Genomic DNA, 15,845 nt, shown 5'->3' on the forward strand with positions numbered 1-15,845 from the left:
GGCCACAAGGGATTAATTTTTGGACTAAGATGGCTCATACTAAACTTGTAAAAAAAGTCTGTAGTGTGTCATCTGGACACTCAGCAATGCTTGAGAACAATTAGCAAGGGAATTAAGTTTGGTGTAACTCTTTGGTTCCCACAAACACAAACATGGAAGCTGGTTTAAAAACCACCTGCAACCTCTGCCCCTCCCTCTTTTAAAATCCACTGCAGGGCTGATTTCCTGAGTAGCCTTAACCTTCTGCCTGTGCAGTATTCCAAACCTGCATCCTTGGAGATGAAACTTCGGCAGAAACCAACTTTCCAGCTAAATTTCTCCACTTCAGACTGAACCTGGGCACTGTAGGGCTTCTACAACATGCCTGCCTGCAACTCACCACATCCCACACTGCATCTCTCAGAAGTGGCTAAAACTGCTGCTAAGTTAAAGTTGAGCAAAGTAAAAGCAGTTCCCTAAGACATGCTGCAGCTAGGGGTGCAAAAATCTGACATAAAACCAGAAAAATAAGGAAGCAGAACAGAATTATTTATAAAGAATATTTATTTATTTTATATTTGTGTACAACAAATATATGAAAACAAATTTAATTTGAAAAATGTATATTTGATTTCTTAAAAGTATTGAACCCTCTTAAGGAAAGGTTTTTTTTAAAAAGGTACAGAAGGCTAAAATTATACTTGAATAATATATGTGTGTGTACATATATATATATAAAAACATGTGCAATTTTATATATATATAGTGTATATAAATAACATGTGTGACTTACATGATTTTTAAGGTATGTTATTTAAACATCTGAGTAAAATAGAGATATCAGAAAATATAGTTTGCTATTTCTACACAGTTTGCATTCAGTTTTTATAAGCATCTAGACAGTGCAAAATTTAAACATACAGAAATATTCTCTTATTCTATACATGACGCTCAGCTCCCAAGTTTCCTCTGTCATGATCATCACCAGACTGAACCAAATTTGGACAGTTCAATACTAGCTCTTACTAGCACCTTCTAAGAGCAATAAAAGGAAATCTGTATTACCTTGCACTGTGCTGTGGTATAGTTTGTGCATGAGAACAATGCATTTCCTATGATCTAACTCCCAGAGATCACATACACCTCACCATATTGACTCATTTCATTGCATTCCATATCCTGCAAAAATAAATCTCCTGTAGGACAGCATACATTACTGTGTTCTGAAGCTTAAGTAATATATTTCTTTAACATAAGGCAGGAATATACTGAAATTTGATAACACTTAAATCGAACAGCAATCCGGAATTAAACTACATTTATGTACCACATTTTTATAGATGCTGTCTTTTTTATGTTTAGGTCAGAAAATGTGGTAGAGAAAAACTGCTTTTCTTTAAATAAAAGCAAGGAATAAAAGCAGTCCTCATAGAAGAAATTGCTAAAAAACAATGAGACTAGGAGAAACTCAACCGCCTTGAAACACCAAAGGTCAAACTGCACAACCTTTCCTGCAGCCAATGAGCAATTCCTTGCATGACATCTGGGGAAATACTCATTTGAGTAGGTGCTCGTGCTCGCTACCGCAAAGCCAAGTGTTTCTGCTGTAAATATTTATCATCCTTATTTGCCTCTATTTAATGTTAAGGTACTGTATGGTTTTTTCATGTCTTTCCTATGTTGCTAAAAAAAAAAAGGCAGCTCTGACCATTCCATATGCTTTCACGGTAGCTATATTTTAACTGAAGGATGTTTGCACTTTAGATAATATGTTTATTATCCCTGACATAAAAACCTCAATCCTGCTTCCATAAAAATCAGTGGTTGCTTTGTTCCTTCTGGAAATAAAATTGGATCCAAACACGTTAGTCACAAAGTTTGCTAATAAAAGTAAATACCATATTAAGTCTCTCAGTGTTTAAAGGCAAAGTGGTGTTAGCAAATATTGTATAATATAGCTTAAAGAACAGTATTATGCACAATTTTAGACAAACTATTATTGACCAAAATCTAAAAGCAGATGAGAAAAATAAGTTATGGGACACCAAATTTTTCTACATGAAAATTTCTGGAGCTCTTACAGGCTTTTTTCAAATTCATTTCTTACACCAACCCCGTCACTCATGTCCTACGCCACAACTGCACAAATTAAAGGCTGGGGTCTTGTAGACAGTATGCATCCAGACCAGATAATCTTTAAAACTGAATACTTCAGGAGGGTCTCCCTCTTTCTACTGCATTCATTTCTAAACTCCCTTCTAGCACTCCGTCATGTTTCTGAATCCTTGTAGAAACGGACACGATAAAGAGCCTACTGTCATCCCTCATCTACTTCACTTTGCAAGTTTATCTCTGCACTTGTCCATATAATTACCCCCTGCAGCTTTCAGCTTTAATTCAGATTTGCTTTACACTTGTTGAACAGGCCTCACAAACAGAAAAAGCCTCATTAGTAGCCTGCAAAAGTGAGCCTTACTAGTTAAAACCTTGATTTAAATACCAAACAAAGGGGAAACAGATGGTGAGATAATGTTTACATCCTCTCAACCACACCCTTGAAATTTTGGCAGTAAATTAGCCAAAGGATGGTCTTAACATCTCATTCACCCCTCTCAGTTGGGAAGGAACAGTCATAACCACAAGTTTTTGCAGGGTGTGGCTGATGCTGGGAGATGGCTGAATACATATGACCAAAGGCTGCATGCCTCACAAGTCAGAACAAAGCAGAGACGCACTAGGAATTCAGGATTTTCTTATATCCAGAAGTTTCCTTTAGACTGGAGATAAAGATAAGTCCCATCTCCCACACAAAAAGGAATAGTGCTCAAACCTAGAGTAACATAGCATTAAGAAGAAACTAATTAACTAATGATGTCAAAGCCTCTCAATTTAAAGGTTCCCCAAAGAAAGCTCAAAGAAAATAAAGGAAAAGAAAACCTGTGGACTCAGCAAACACATTTTTCAATCCAATTATATAGTAAATGCACTGGCAGGCAAGGCCTCAGTTCCGAGAAAAGTGAGGAAGAAGAAGGATGGTGCAAAATGCTTTCATATATTTGAACATTCTTAGGATATAAGAGAGCAGGCAACTTAAAAAACATTCCTTGCGGGATCAGCGCAGTTTTCTGCAGGCTTTGCTTCTTCCTACAGCTCAGCTTTGCCTGTTTGGGCAGGACTGGCATTACCGCTGCCTTCTCCAGCGTTGCTCTTGTCTGCTGGCTTGAAAGATAATGAAGCAGAGTTTGTGCAGTACCGTTTGCCAGTTGGGCGAGGTCCATCATCAAAAATATGCCCCAGGTGAGCACCACACTGAAACAAAATACAATAGAGTATCACTGTGTTTCTGTGCAGCTCGACGGCATCACTGTGGTATTACGTAGTGACTAATAGGAAGCACACTGGTGCCTACATCGCCCTTTCAGGTGGGATTTACAACCTACATTTATTTGTAAGAGTGATCCAGGAAGATGATCTTCTGAGATACTACAGGCACCTAAGACTCCAAGTCCAAATTTCCTGGGTGTTTCCTGTCATGCTGTTGAGTATGCTTGGTTGGACCACTATCTCAGAGGAGCCGCCTGTCTCTGGAATGACCTCATGGCAGGAGCTCAGTTAAAAAAAAGGTGGCGAGGGCAGCACCGCCCACGTTTCACTTAATGCTGTTAAGGATATCTGTGGAAGAAAGGGACAGCCTGAGCTCTGGGTTCTCCTCAGCCTGCAGCTATCTGCTACACCCCTCGGTAAAAAAAAAAACATTAAAACATCGGTGATCCTTGCGAGGACCTAAACCAGTGAAGATATTCTTCGGAGTGTACCCTCACAGTCTTTTTTTTATTTTCCTTTCTACAGCCTGGCATCTTCTGAGCATCAGGGTTCTTCTTGGGGCTCCAATGCTCCTTGCCCCCAGAGGGGATGGAGCTCATCCTATTCATCTCTAATAATTTCTGTAGTATATAGGAGATAGGGACAGGTGACTGAAAAAGACCTGTAGTAAAGATATGTACAATATTTCTAAATGAATAATCTTTAGTTGGGAGTAATTATAAATTATGCTGAACTTTGCTTTTTGTAAGAAATATGAAACTACCTTTGGTCTGTATGAATAAGACCCAGACACTTGCAGTGGTACCCAGGATGAACACTACTGCTCCTGTCTGTAAGAAAGGTAACAGTCCTTTACAGAAGAGTGCAATATTTTGAAGAAGCTAATCCCATTGAACCTTATTCAAAAATTAAGATTACTATCACTGCACATTATGGCTGACAACTTAAATGGGTAATTAGAACTTCTTGTAATTAGTTGCCTAAATTCCACAAGTTCATTTTTACAGCCTGCCACAAGAAATAAAAAAATAAAACCTTGCACTGGAGAAATATTTATCTTGAACAGGAAAGTCATGCTGTTTTACCAAAGAGCCTCGGCCTTGCAAGTCAATAGCTGATCTCAGTGAGAGCTGGAATGATGTAATTGAGATCACAGAGCTGCTCCTGGGCTCGCAGTCAGACTGCAAAAATTAAAGACTGCAAATTATTCTAAACATTTAATTAATTCATAGTACTCCAAATACATAGAGGCAATAGTGATTATTCCAAACTGTGAATGAATTAGCAACAGCAAATCTCTACCCTGCAGTTAATGTGTTGCTAATGTTCTCCTGCTGTTATGGCCTTTCATTTAACAAAGCAGCAGGAAGGGTGTCTGTAGAAGCAGGTAAAGTCTTGCCTTCAGGTTAAACTGTCTCAACAGACTGAAAGGCTGGGGAAGGCTTTCACACTAGCTAGGCAGGACAGAAACTCTTCTTGTTTAATGACAGCTGAAACAATACTCTTCACTGCCTCCAGGAGCAGGACAGGTAAGCATATGAAGCTTCAGTTCTCCCACCTGTCGGTCCCACTCTTACAGACACATTCCAGGGCAGGCTCCCTGCTCCTGGAAGTCACTAAGACAGCCATGGCAGTCCTGCAAGGACCCCAATAACAACTGAGGGCTTCTAGCCCATGGTATCAGCAGGATGTGTTCCCAGAGGCAATGGAAAATGGCATGGATGACTGGGTTAAGCAGCAGCTGCTCAGCTTTGTAAGGAAGGAAGATAAAACATGGCAAATAAGGCAAAGGCAAAGGAAAGTTGAATAGGACCTAGAGAAACAAAGCTTCAAGTCTTGTTCCTGAAAGACTGCTGTCTTGCTACCATTTCCTCCATTCTTCACTGCTTTTTTTTTTTTCATTTTCCTTTATATTGAAGGCCTTTTCTAGGCAGTTTGGGATGAAAATTTGAGCTTTTTCTCAGAGTAGGGTATCTAACAATGAGGCATTTCACCTGACTATAAAGCTTTTCCATACCTTGGGAAAAAAATAAAAAAAATTAAGTGTCCCAGAGAGAGTACTTTTCTAAATGCTCAGCATCCTAATTAAATAATCTCATTTCAACTAAGAATGCTTCAAAACCTCCTGGCTGGGAGTGTTAAACAGATCTTTTCCAGATTAACATTTAACAAAAGATAAATCACTCCCTCTCTACTGAACAGAAACAGAACAAGAGAAACCGTAGAGAGAAATGGTCTGTAGGAGTAATATACTCACATACAGACTATAAAGACAATCTGTCAAAAAGGTTTTCCTCACAAAACCTGAAAAGTTGTATGAGAGTCCGAGGTAGTCTCATTACACCTTCTTGTGATGGCAGAATCACACCAGGATTGGATTACTGCAAAATTTGTAACCTTTTGAGATTACCCCTAACTAAGAATTTATGTGGCAATTCTCTGTGTAGAGGATTCTATAACTCATCTGCCATAAACAGAAATGTAATTCAATCCTGTGTATCACAGTATAAGAAACCTGGCCCTCAGCTGAGAGTATAAAGGATGAATTGACTACTGTCCTGCTGACCATTTTTTTAGGACATATATACATGCCTGGAAAGCCTCTGAAAAAGAAACAATCATCTGTTGCAGCCTTGCACATAAATATATTGGCCAGAATGCACTTGGACAGGGAAATAAGTTAAAGCATTTGAAATATGTGCTTGGGAGCAGAAAAGGGGGGTCACTGCTAACTGTCAGGATGCTTGGATGTCCCAAGCCTCCTGGTTCTAATATGCTGCTGGGAGGCATGGAAAGCAGCCTGGAGTCAGCTGCCGTAGCAAAGTCAAAGCTACTGGTGTGCAAACAGTGCTTCTGTGACTATGGAATTTTACTGATTTGTACAGGTAGAAAGAGTAGCTAGGGAGACCACAGGGGAAGGGACTCGTGAACAGGAAGGAGGAAAAAAAGAGAGATGTAACCAGTTTACAGTATTCCTCAAATGCCTTTGTATTAACTTCTATCTGTCACTACTCATTGACTTTTTAAATACACTCAGGGTGACGTGTTTCCAAAAAACTGTGAAAGTTATTTCTAGGATAATCCCATGGATGTATTTGATTAATATTACAGTGATTTTTCACCCAGTGTTTGCTTTCTATAATGGAGAGCATTAAAAGAGATTTTTTTTTATTCCCTCAGACAAGTGGAAGGACTTTTAAAGAAAAATCAACTACTTCTTCATCATTAATATCATTTGCAGTGTGGGAGAAGGTATTTCTCTTCACTTCTACCAAGGCCTGCCATATCAATCCCACTGCTTTTCAGGTTGCAGTAAAACTGCATTTTTTTTGCAGCTGTATGTGTGATTCACACTCCTGGTGCTCCAAGGAGGGGAGGAAATGGTTTTGTTATAGATACACAATGTGACAGATTTAACTGTGCTGAGCACTGGCTGCAAAGATGTTCATCACTCCCCAAGCTATTTTTCTGTGTGACTTGATCATCTGTGGGGTTACTGCCCTGGGAAGTTGGAATAGCTGGTAGGAAGTTGCTATTGGATTATATAGCAACCTTGGTCGTATTTTTTCCTTCAAATTCAGGTTTTGGGTTTGGTTTTGCTTTGATTTTATGGTGTCTGCAGGTGACTGCTGCTAATACTGCTGGTCTCAGGTTCTGCTAACACTATTTTGTTTGGCAACAGGTAAATGACATTCCCAGATTCCTTGGCCTGACCACAGGCTGCCTTGGGCTTCTCCAGGAGCTCTGGCCATCTCTTGAAGTGTGTCAACAGATACAGGCTCAGAAGTTGGCAGTAAGCTGATTTTAGCACTATTCAGGCCTACTAAGCAGAGTTAAAGAGACTGGATTGCATTTTTGGTTATGCCAGTAACCACTGGTGAAGCGTAAGCTTCCCAATCTGCCATCCCATTGCTACCTTGCTAGGGAATTTAGGGAAATGGATGTTCCCATAAAGTGTTGAATGGATCTTCTAAAGCATATAATCAGAGTAGAAATGACAGAATTATGTAGTACACATGACACAGTAGCAGACGCATTACTTTGACTAACATATTGGGCCAAATGCTCTACGCAGACTGAAGGTAACGGATACTCTTGAGAAGTTTCTTAACTCACTGAGCGTTATACATGAGGACTGACTGACTAGTAAGGATGCATATTGTCAGGCATGAAATCAGTAACCCCCTCAACAATACTGTCTGGAAGGAGAACAGCAAATTATTACTGCTCAAATGAAGCTGCTGCTTCTCTCAGGAGGAGTTTGAGCATGTGGAGCTAGAGGACTGCAAGTTGCTGGGTACATCTGCTGGACACCAATGCAGCAGCTTCTCCCTTTGCTAGGTAATGACTATGCCATTCCCTTCATAGAAAGGAGGGCAGCACAAAGGATGAGAGAAAGTAGAACAAGACAGATAACGGAAAATTTGGGCATCTTTTGAAGGACTACTGACTTCATTATTCTGGCAGATGGGATTGTTTGAAGTAGCCATTAGGACTGTGCTGGGAATGAGTGTTGGGAATGAGTTAGCACGGCTGCACAATAATGTAGAGTGATGGAATCAGCACACAGACAGTCGCTCCATTGCTTTCAACTTCTCTCAACTACTCACGTGTGGAGTCAGGCTCAGCCTCAGGCTCAGAAGCTCCTTTGTAGGGACCCTCTTCAGGAAGACTATTTTTGTAAACTCAGCACTGAGCCCAACCATTTAAATCTGCTCTGCTAAATCTCACGAGACAACAATGTGCATTCCAATGAGCCCTTTGTGCCTTCAGCTCGCTCCACTCAGCTGTTATACCTACAACCCATTGTGCCCTCTCACAATGGTTACTATTTAATAGCACTGAAAGGTTTGCAAATCTCAAGGAAACTACAGCACGCTGTAATGGTTTTTGCAGCCTTTGCCATCAGAACGGTCTGTGCGTGCTATAAACTAACCTGACTGCAGGATATTTCAATCCGATGCATCCCATAGGAGAAATCATCGTTGAAAGTAATTGCATCGGGACTGATCACATCATAAAAGGAAGGCCAACCTGGAAAAGAGGAACAAGACAGGTAGGAAAAGAGGGTGTCTTTGTGGCAGATAGCATTGTAAAAAGCAGGATAGAATCACACTTTGAAAAATGTTTATCTCACTCCAGAGCCTGGAAATAAATGAAATGGAGATTTTTTTATCCTAAATCACTTAGGTACTTTGGAAAAACACCTTACCCCCTAAATACAAAGTTGTTTACAGGAAAGGACTAAGCTGCCACTAGCTGCCCATCTTCCATCTCCACAGGGATTCCTGCACTCCACCAAAAGCAGTGGTAGCAGTTTAGCTCGTGAACAAACATGATTGCTCAGGTAAGCCAGATTCAGCCTCAACATCAGTTTAAAAAAAGCACAAATTCCACCCTGAAGATAAACAGCAAGATCTTACAAAACACAAGTGCTTTTGCTTTTGCAGTCTAAAGGTACTTTTTAAAAAGATTTGGGGAATTGCAATTTAGAGCCCCAAAACCTGCCTTAATCTTTGCCTTCACCAAAGCAAACCCAGAAAGATGTGCTCAGACACTGACACATCACACATTAGAGGCAGCGAGATGACTACTATTGTGTCTCATTTCAAAACAGTAATGAGTGCTTCAGATCAGATGTGGACAAGTGGAACCATAACTACGCCTATATTAGACACTAGTGTGTGGTCTGCATGTGGTCTGTATCCAGGATAAAACAATTGCACTCACTAATGCGCATGTTCAACACAGCTGCTACCTGAGCACTGAGCTGCATGACCTGACTCCAGATGATGACAAGGTATATACCTGACCTACCAGTAATGGCCACTTACCTAAATAATGACCTTCCATGCTCTAACTATTGCATGTAAAGTCTCCCCCTCTCCACAACACAGGTAAAAAACAACCCATTACATAGCTGTAACTTTTCAGCCACCTCTCAAAAACCATCATAATGCTCCGTTTCCTGAAGCAGGGTTCTCATATAAGAACCTGACAGGCTTTAAGATGTTGACATCTACCAGTGCCCATTTGAAATCTCACCAGCTACCTGTTCTTCTCATTCAGTCTCTTGCCAAATATAATATGCACAGACAGCTCTTGCTCTCTCTACATGTTACACATATGCCTGAGAATACAGAACTTGTTTTTTCTTCTAATATCTGTTAAGCATTTGCTACTAGTGATTTCATAAAATGACTTGCAATAAGCTATTAAGAAACATAGCAGAAGCTGCAAATCACTGCATGCAGATGAATACAGGATATATACAGCTTCCCATATGAAAAGTGAGTAAAATTTCCTATACAGTAAAAAGGAGATGTGGAAGCTATCAAGTTTTCTGAATGTGTGCACAGAAAACGTGTAAACTGGAAAAAAATCTATATGTCTTTAGTTGTATCTTAAATTATTAAGTATGGAAGAACATTTACTAGGACATAAGCATAACAAATGTATTTTTTTTTTAATAAATAAATGCTCAGAAATGTATTTCTTTTCCTCTTGGGAACACACACACAGTAGCATTCCTAAGCTACTTGAACACATTACAATCCCCAAGTCTTGTGCTCCCAAGGTGCCTACTACCATTACAGGTGTTTCCACTCCAGAACTCGTTGGAGAAATAAGTAGTCATCCCCCCTCCAAGTATTAAAAATGGAAGGGTTACAGACAGCACACTGACTGAGGAGCAAGAACCCTGAACAAGGAAAATATCCTACAAGACAGGAACTCAAAACAATACAGCAATGACAACCACAAAAAACCCCAATTTATAAATTCTTCCCCTCATGCAAAATATTGCTGCCAAACAACACCTTCACAAACAGAAAAAAAGTAAACATATGACAAGTTTTGTAAAAGGGGTTATCCTGTTGACAGAAAAATTGATGTCTCCTAATTGGTGGCTCCTTTCCAACGCCATTCATCATCTTCTTAGCTGAGTCACTGTCTAACAAAAATTGAGGCCTTACATAGAGCCTGTCAGAATATTTTTAATGAAGCCTTTTTAGTTTTCTTAATTTAATAATTTTGCAAAACAGACATACCAGTTTACCCTTGTGTGATGGCAGAGAAGTTCCAAAGAGGGAGCTGTTTGGAGCAACCAGCTACCTGATCATGTGAAAGCCTTCGGAGGAGGCACATTTCAGGGCTGCAGAAATTCTCAAAGATAACCCTGCCTCCTCCATAACAGCAATAAGGGGGAAGCTTCAAAGACTGCTACAAAGAGATTGAAGCAATCTGTGTCTTGCTGAGAAAGTCATCTTGCGAGAGGGGTTTGGAGGAGACGTGTTTATGTCAACTTTGACATTAAGAAAGACCATGTATTCTTCTTTCTCCAGATTTCTCCTTTTGCTCTTCTCATTCACCACAGAAAAATTATTTACTTTAGATGCACTCCATGCACTTTTAAAAACTGAAGTCATCTGAAACCTCTATAAACAGGCAAGCTTCTCCTAAAGGAGTCTTTGTACCCAACTGGAGTGACTTCAGATTAGGCTGTCAGTTCACGCTACATGTGACACATGCTCCACAGGCTCCACCACTGCAACATATGGTCCCCAAGAGAGGGACTAGGAAACAGACTGTGCCTCTACAGTCTGGAATTTTAACTCTCCGTCAAGTCATTTCTTCTTGAGCAACATGGCGACCCAGGCATGAGCATTCCTGGGACAAACTCCATTAGGGTTGACAGAAAACTGAGCAAACCTTGGAATAGAAAAGGTCCTGAAGGGTGCAGTGAGACACACTGTCAGTCTGTTGACCTTGAAAGGAAGACAAGTGAATTGCTCATTGAGTTGATGAGTCAATCCTGCTTTATGGTGAACTTGCCACCGGCTGCCGCAAGAGAGGAGCCCCGAAGAAAAGATACAAGGACTCCCTGAAACAACATCTCAGCCTTGGCCATATTGATCAACATAACTGGTCCACTCTGGCCTCCAATCGGGAGACCTGGAGACACACCATCTATAACGCTGCTGATGCCTTTGAGAAAGCACGCAGGATCACCCTTGAGGAGAAAAGGCAACGCAGAAAGAATCGTGCCTTGCAGAATACACCATCTAAGGAGTCTTTCTGCTGTGCCTTTTGCAACCGGACATGCCTTTCTCGTATCGGCCTTTTCAGCCACCAACGCACTTGCAACAAACGTGGGTAGAGACCTTTCCCAAATCTTCGCTCGCGAAGCCCAGCCATGATGAGACAAACTGACCAGGAAAATCAATCCCTCTTTGCTGTCTCATTTCCTCTCCTGTGCTAGAGTGGAAAACCCACCTGATAGTTTGCTAAGCCTTCTCTTGCCATTTGGTCTACTTCAAAAGCTGCCAGGAAAAAGCTGTAGCAGTAGCAGTCTTCTTGCCTGCATATTAGCTAACTCCTAGTGACATAGAAATCCAACCAGAACCTTGTGGACCCTTCATATGATCTCTCTGTCTTTATAAGTGGTAAATGACACAGTAGTGGCCTCCCTTTTTGCAAGTGCCAGGCCACTTCTCCTGCCGCCCTGGCTCCAGTCCCCCACTCCTGTCCTCTTGCGCCTCTACCTCCTCCCAGCTGTAGGGCTGCAAAATGGTTGGCTCCCTCTACATTTTAGACTGCCCTTAGCTGTGCATTAAAGCTTCGGTCCATTTTGAAAGCTATCTGGCTACTTGTAAAGCACATCCTCCTGTAGGGAATGGGGTGAGGGAGGGAGGGAAAGATGACCATTTTGGATCTCCTCTGCTTCTGCTAAGCAGAGAGAAACAGTAGCCCCTAGCACTGCAGAGGCTGGGCACTGGAGGAGACCCGTTGCAAACTGTGATTCTGAGAATCAACCCTCCCTGGGTGATGGCCTTCTGGCAGGTCTAGCTCACCACATCTGATGGGCAGCAGTAACAGGGCTGCTGTCTTTTGAAGGATGGTAACACATACCAGCTAGGAAGAAACAGTCTCTGGAGGAAAGGGGCAAAGGGTAATTGCAAGAGACAAGATGAAGGTGGGGGGAGCTTCCCAGCTAAGTGAACAACTTCAAATGACATTTGCACTTTTGTCTGTGTGAACAGCACTTAAGATTTGTGAACACATTTATCCCTGAAAGTAAAGTTTACTTTGAGGGACAGTATGACACAGTAATGGCCAACAATTTTTAATGCATTCTAGACATCTAAAATGGGCTCATTCTTAGATTCACAACCACTTCGCACCACACTGGCAATGTAAACAGGCTTTAAAATAAGAGTCTCTTATGTTTGTGCTTGCTCTGACAATCCTTTGCATGGGAGTCAGGCTGGTATGTCCTAAGGGCCAGTTTCTATTAAGTTAATAAGCAAGCCACAGAGATGAATAATTTTTCAGATATATAGCAATTATCCTTTTTTGGATCTAAAATACACTAAATAAAGCAATGAAACTTTCTTCTGTCAAGTACTTCTGTCAAGTTTACACATGAAAAACATGTGTAAACTGACAGATCTTTTCCACTCCATCCTGCATGAGTAACAGAAAGGATCTTACGCTGCTGGCTGTCACACAGACTGAGTCATGTCCCATTCTTCCTCATTCTAGGACAAATATATTTAGAAAATATTAGGACAAATATTAGAATATTTTTTAAAAGCTGCACAACATTTCTAAAATTCACCCCACACCCTCTCACCAAAACCAAATCTTTTGTTTTTCATAATGGTCCCTATTCTGGCTAAGAGGGGGCAGTGGTTTATTCCTCTCCATCAAAGAATGCTTTCTTGCCTCGTACTGCCCTGGGCAGCAACACAGAAGAACAGGCAGGATGAGAAATGTTGGATTTGGTAACCAGTGCTGGATGTTCCTTTTGCCACCATGGGCAGAGGGTTTCAAATCATTCAAAAGAGGCATCTTCTTTCCCACTTTCAGACCTCCTATTCTAGGTACTTGATTGGCTCAATATAACGAATGAGCTATCTATGGCGGGCACTTATACAAGAAGCTGGCACAAGGTGGGTATAAGGACAGCACAGGTTGCCAGCACTCAGCAGTCCCAGACAGCTGACAAACTGAAGAGTTTGTCTCCTCAAACTGAGATGCCAAAGTATTTGTAATGTCAAAGGAAGGCAGTGACAGCAAACGCTGTGCCCATAGTCCAGCCCATTTTGTGCATTCCTGGTAGAGATATTAAACTCTACAGGAGTAGACTGTTTCTTTCACATTAACCCAGGAAGCTCTAAAGCACCTTATCTCATGGGCTATTCCAGGACTCTTTCCTGGGGCGATATTGACCTCACAGAAAAAAAAGAAAGACATTTTGTTCCCATAAGCTTTTGGAAAGCAGTCCAGCAGCTGACTGATTAATCAATTTTAGAAGCATCTCAAACCTCCTTCCAGTTTTGCAAGTTTGCATATACTTTGTTCTAGTTAGGTCTCCAACTTCCTAATAAATGGATGCAAGCATTTAGACATCTAATCGTTAAGATATGAGTCTATAATTATTTGCAGAAGTGAAACGGCAGGCTACTTTTGAAAATCAACCCTGCTAGGCTATTTTTCCCCTCTCCTGATCTAATATGCCTTTTGACATTTTTTTGAACAGCACAATTGCAACCCAAAACATGTAATGCTCTGACATTATTCCCACTTCATACACCTGCTGACTAGAGACCTCACAGTTTTTCAATAACTGTGATGTCTGTATTTATGTTTTTCATTGTAGATCCCAAAGAGATTAAGTCCAATATGCATTTTATCATTCTCTGCTGTAATTATTCGAAGCATTTACTTCAGTGAGTTATTTACAGATGGAGAAGTAGGGGAAGATGGAAGATGTTAGAACTACCAAATGGCACCAGGTGGAAAAGAGGACCTTGAACTGAAAAATACCCTGTTGCCCTGATGTGCCCTATTTTTAGAATTCTGATTCCCTTTTAACCTAATGCAGATTAAAGAAAACCCAAAGGCTTTTTAAGGTAGAGTCTCATCATTTATCTTCACTGAAAAGCTATGTCTGTTTAAAACATAAAGCGTATTAGGATTTAAAAAAAAGGTAATAAAGCTTCTGCTTTGAAACTGCTGTAAAGCTGAAGGGCCTTCACTTTTTTCTCTCTCAAAGGTTTATTGAAACAGAATCTGAAAGACACAGGCATCCACAGCTGTAACTTCTCACATAAAAGTTTAATGTAGAACTACAAAGTGACATGTTGCTATTATGTAGCATGCCTGTGCAGATATAGGGGTTTTTTTGGCTAACACAGAACACCCTGGGTTATTTTTCATAATATCTCCATGATGATGAATGAATAATGAATATTCTTACTTACAATTATTTTACCATCAGGTAACATTACTATCTGTGGAGGTTCATCTAATTTACCCAAATGTAGCTAGAAACAGAATTGGGCACTGAAACATTCTTGTTCATCAGTGAACAGCTTTACATTAGATATGTATTCCACACGGAAAAAAAAGGTTGTTCCTTTCCAGCACCATCCAGATATAAGAAGGACAATGTCATAGTGTTTTTCAACAGAACATGCCAAAAGAGCATCAGAGTGGTAGCTAGGCTGCGGCTGGGGGGGGGGGGGGGCGGGAGGCAGACAACACAAAGGCAAAATGAAGCTTAATTTTGGAAGAAAAAGTAAAAAGAGGGCTTCTTTCTAACAGCAAAGTTGGGCTACTGCAGCAGGCAAATACCACTCTGGCAGAACAGTGTGGGAAGGGAATGTTTCAAAACAACTGAACTTCTAACAGCAGCTTTTATGAGACAATCATCATCTGTTTTTTCCTTTATGTTTCTCACTAGGGAAATAAAAAAGTGAAAGTCGTGAATAAAGGTGATATTTGTTTTCTTCCACTACAGCACTCTGAGCATCAAAACAACTTACCATGAAACAGCATATGCAATCCAGATTTATTTCTTTGTAAGTGGGATGAGGTTATATTTGTTTAAAATGATTGTTAAGGGAGATCTGAAACTTTGCATCTATGATTTCACTTGACATCTGAATTTTTCAGAACAAGAGTGCCCCTGATGTCTCTTGAGCAATAAAAGCATGGGGCCTACTCTCTTTAGCAATTAATAACTCTATCACAATATTGCTCTTGCTCTAGCTGCTTCCTTAATGCTTTCACTGTGCTCTAAAACACTGATAAATATAAGCCTGCTCTTTCAGAGCCTTCCTCTGTAATATTCCTGACCTCTTGAATGTACAGGCTGCTGCTAAAATCTACAGGTAGGCAGAAGCTGGGATCTTCCTCAAGTCTTCTTAAAAAGATTGAGTTACTACTGGTTTCTTTCTTGGTTCAGGTTCAACAAAACTCACTTCCTCCCAAAGGATGGATTTCTCCCCTCATCTGAACAGTGTCTCTTGTTACTTTAAATCATAGCTAATGTTTTAAAAAATATATCTTACACATAAGTCAGCTGTAGATCTTCAGCATCAAAGGAGCCAAACAGAACTGTGTGAAGCAGTGTAACCTTAAGCTATAATTTTAAAATGCCATCAAGAAATGTCTCAAATAGTTTTTAAAATTTACTGTTGACCTAATAACCTCAGTCCAAAGCATTTAACTGCGAATAGATGTTTTTGTTTTCC

General features: G+C 40.5%; 1 protein-coding gene across 1 annotated transcript in view; it reads right to left on the reverse strand.

Moving 5' to 3' along the window:
- Positions 1 to 573: 573 nt before the first annotated feature.
- MSRB3 (methionine sulfoxide reductase B3) overlaps positions 574 to 15,845 on the reverse strand; it is an 84,136-nt gene continuing 68,864 nt past the window's right edge. The window contains 2 exon segments of the mRNA XM_027741477.2: positions 574 to 3,288; positions 8,240 to 8,337. Coding sequence (XP_027597278.2) covers positions 3,124 to 3,288; positions 8,240 to 8,337 — 263 coding nt within the window. The 3' untranslated portion in view covers positions 574 to 3,123.

This window comes from Pipra filicauda, unplaced genomic scaffold (assembly GCF_003945595.2).
Source record: "Pipra filicauda isolate LSUMZ 115617 unplaced genomic scaffold, ASM394559v2 scaffold93_size3172892_pilon, whole genome shotgun sequence".
In the NCBI taxonomy this organism is placed as follows: domain Eukaryota; kingdom Metazoa; phylum Chordata; class Aves; order Passeriformes; family Pipridae; genus Pipra; species Pipra filicauda.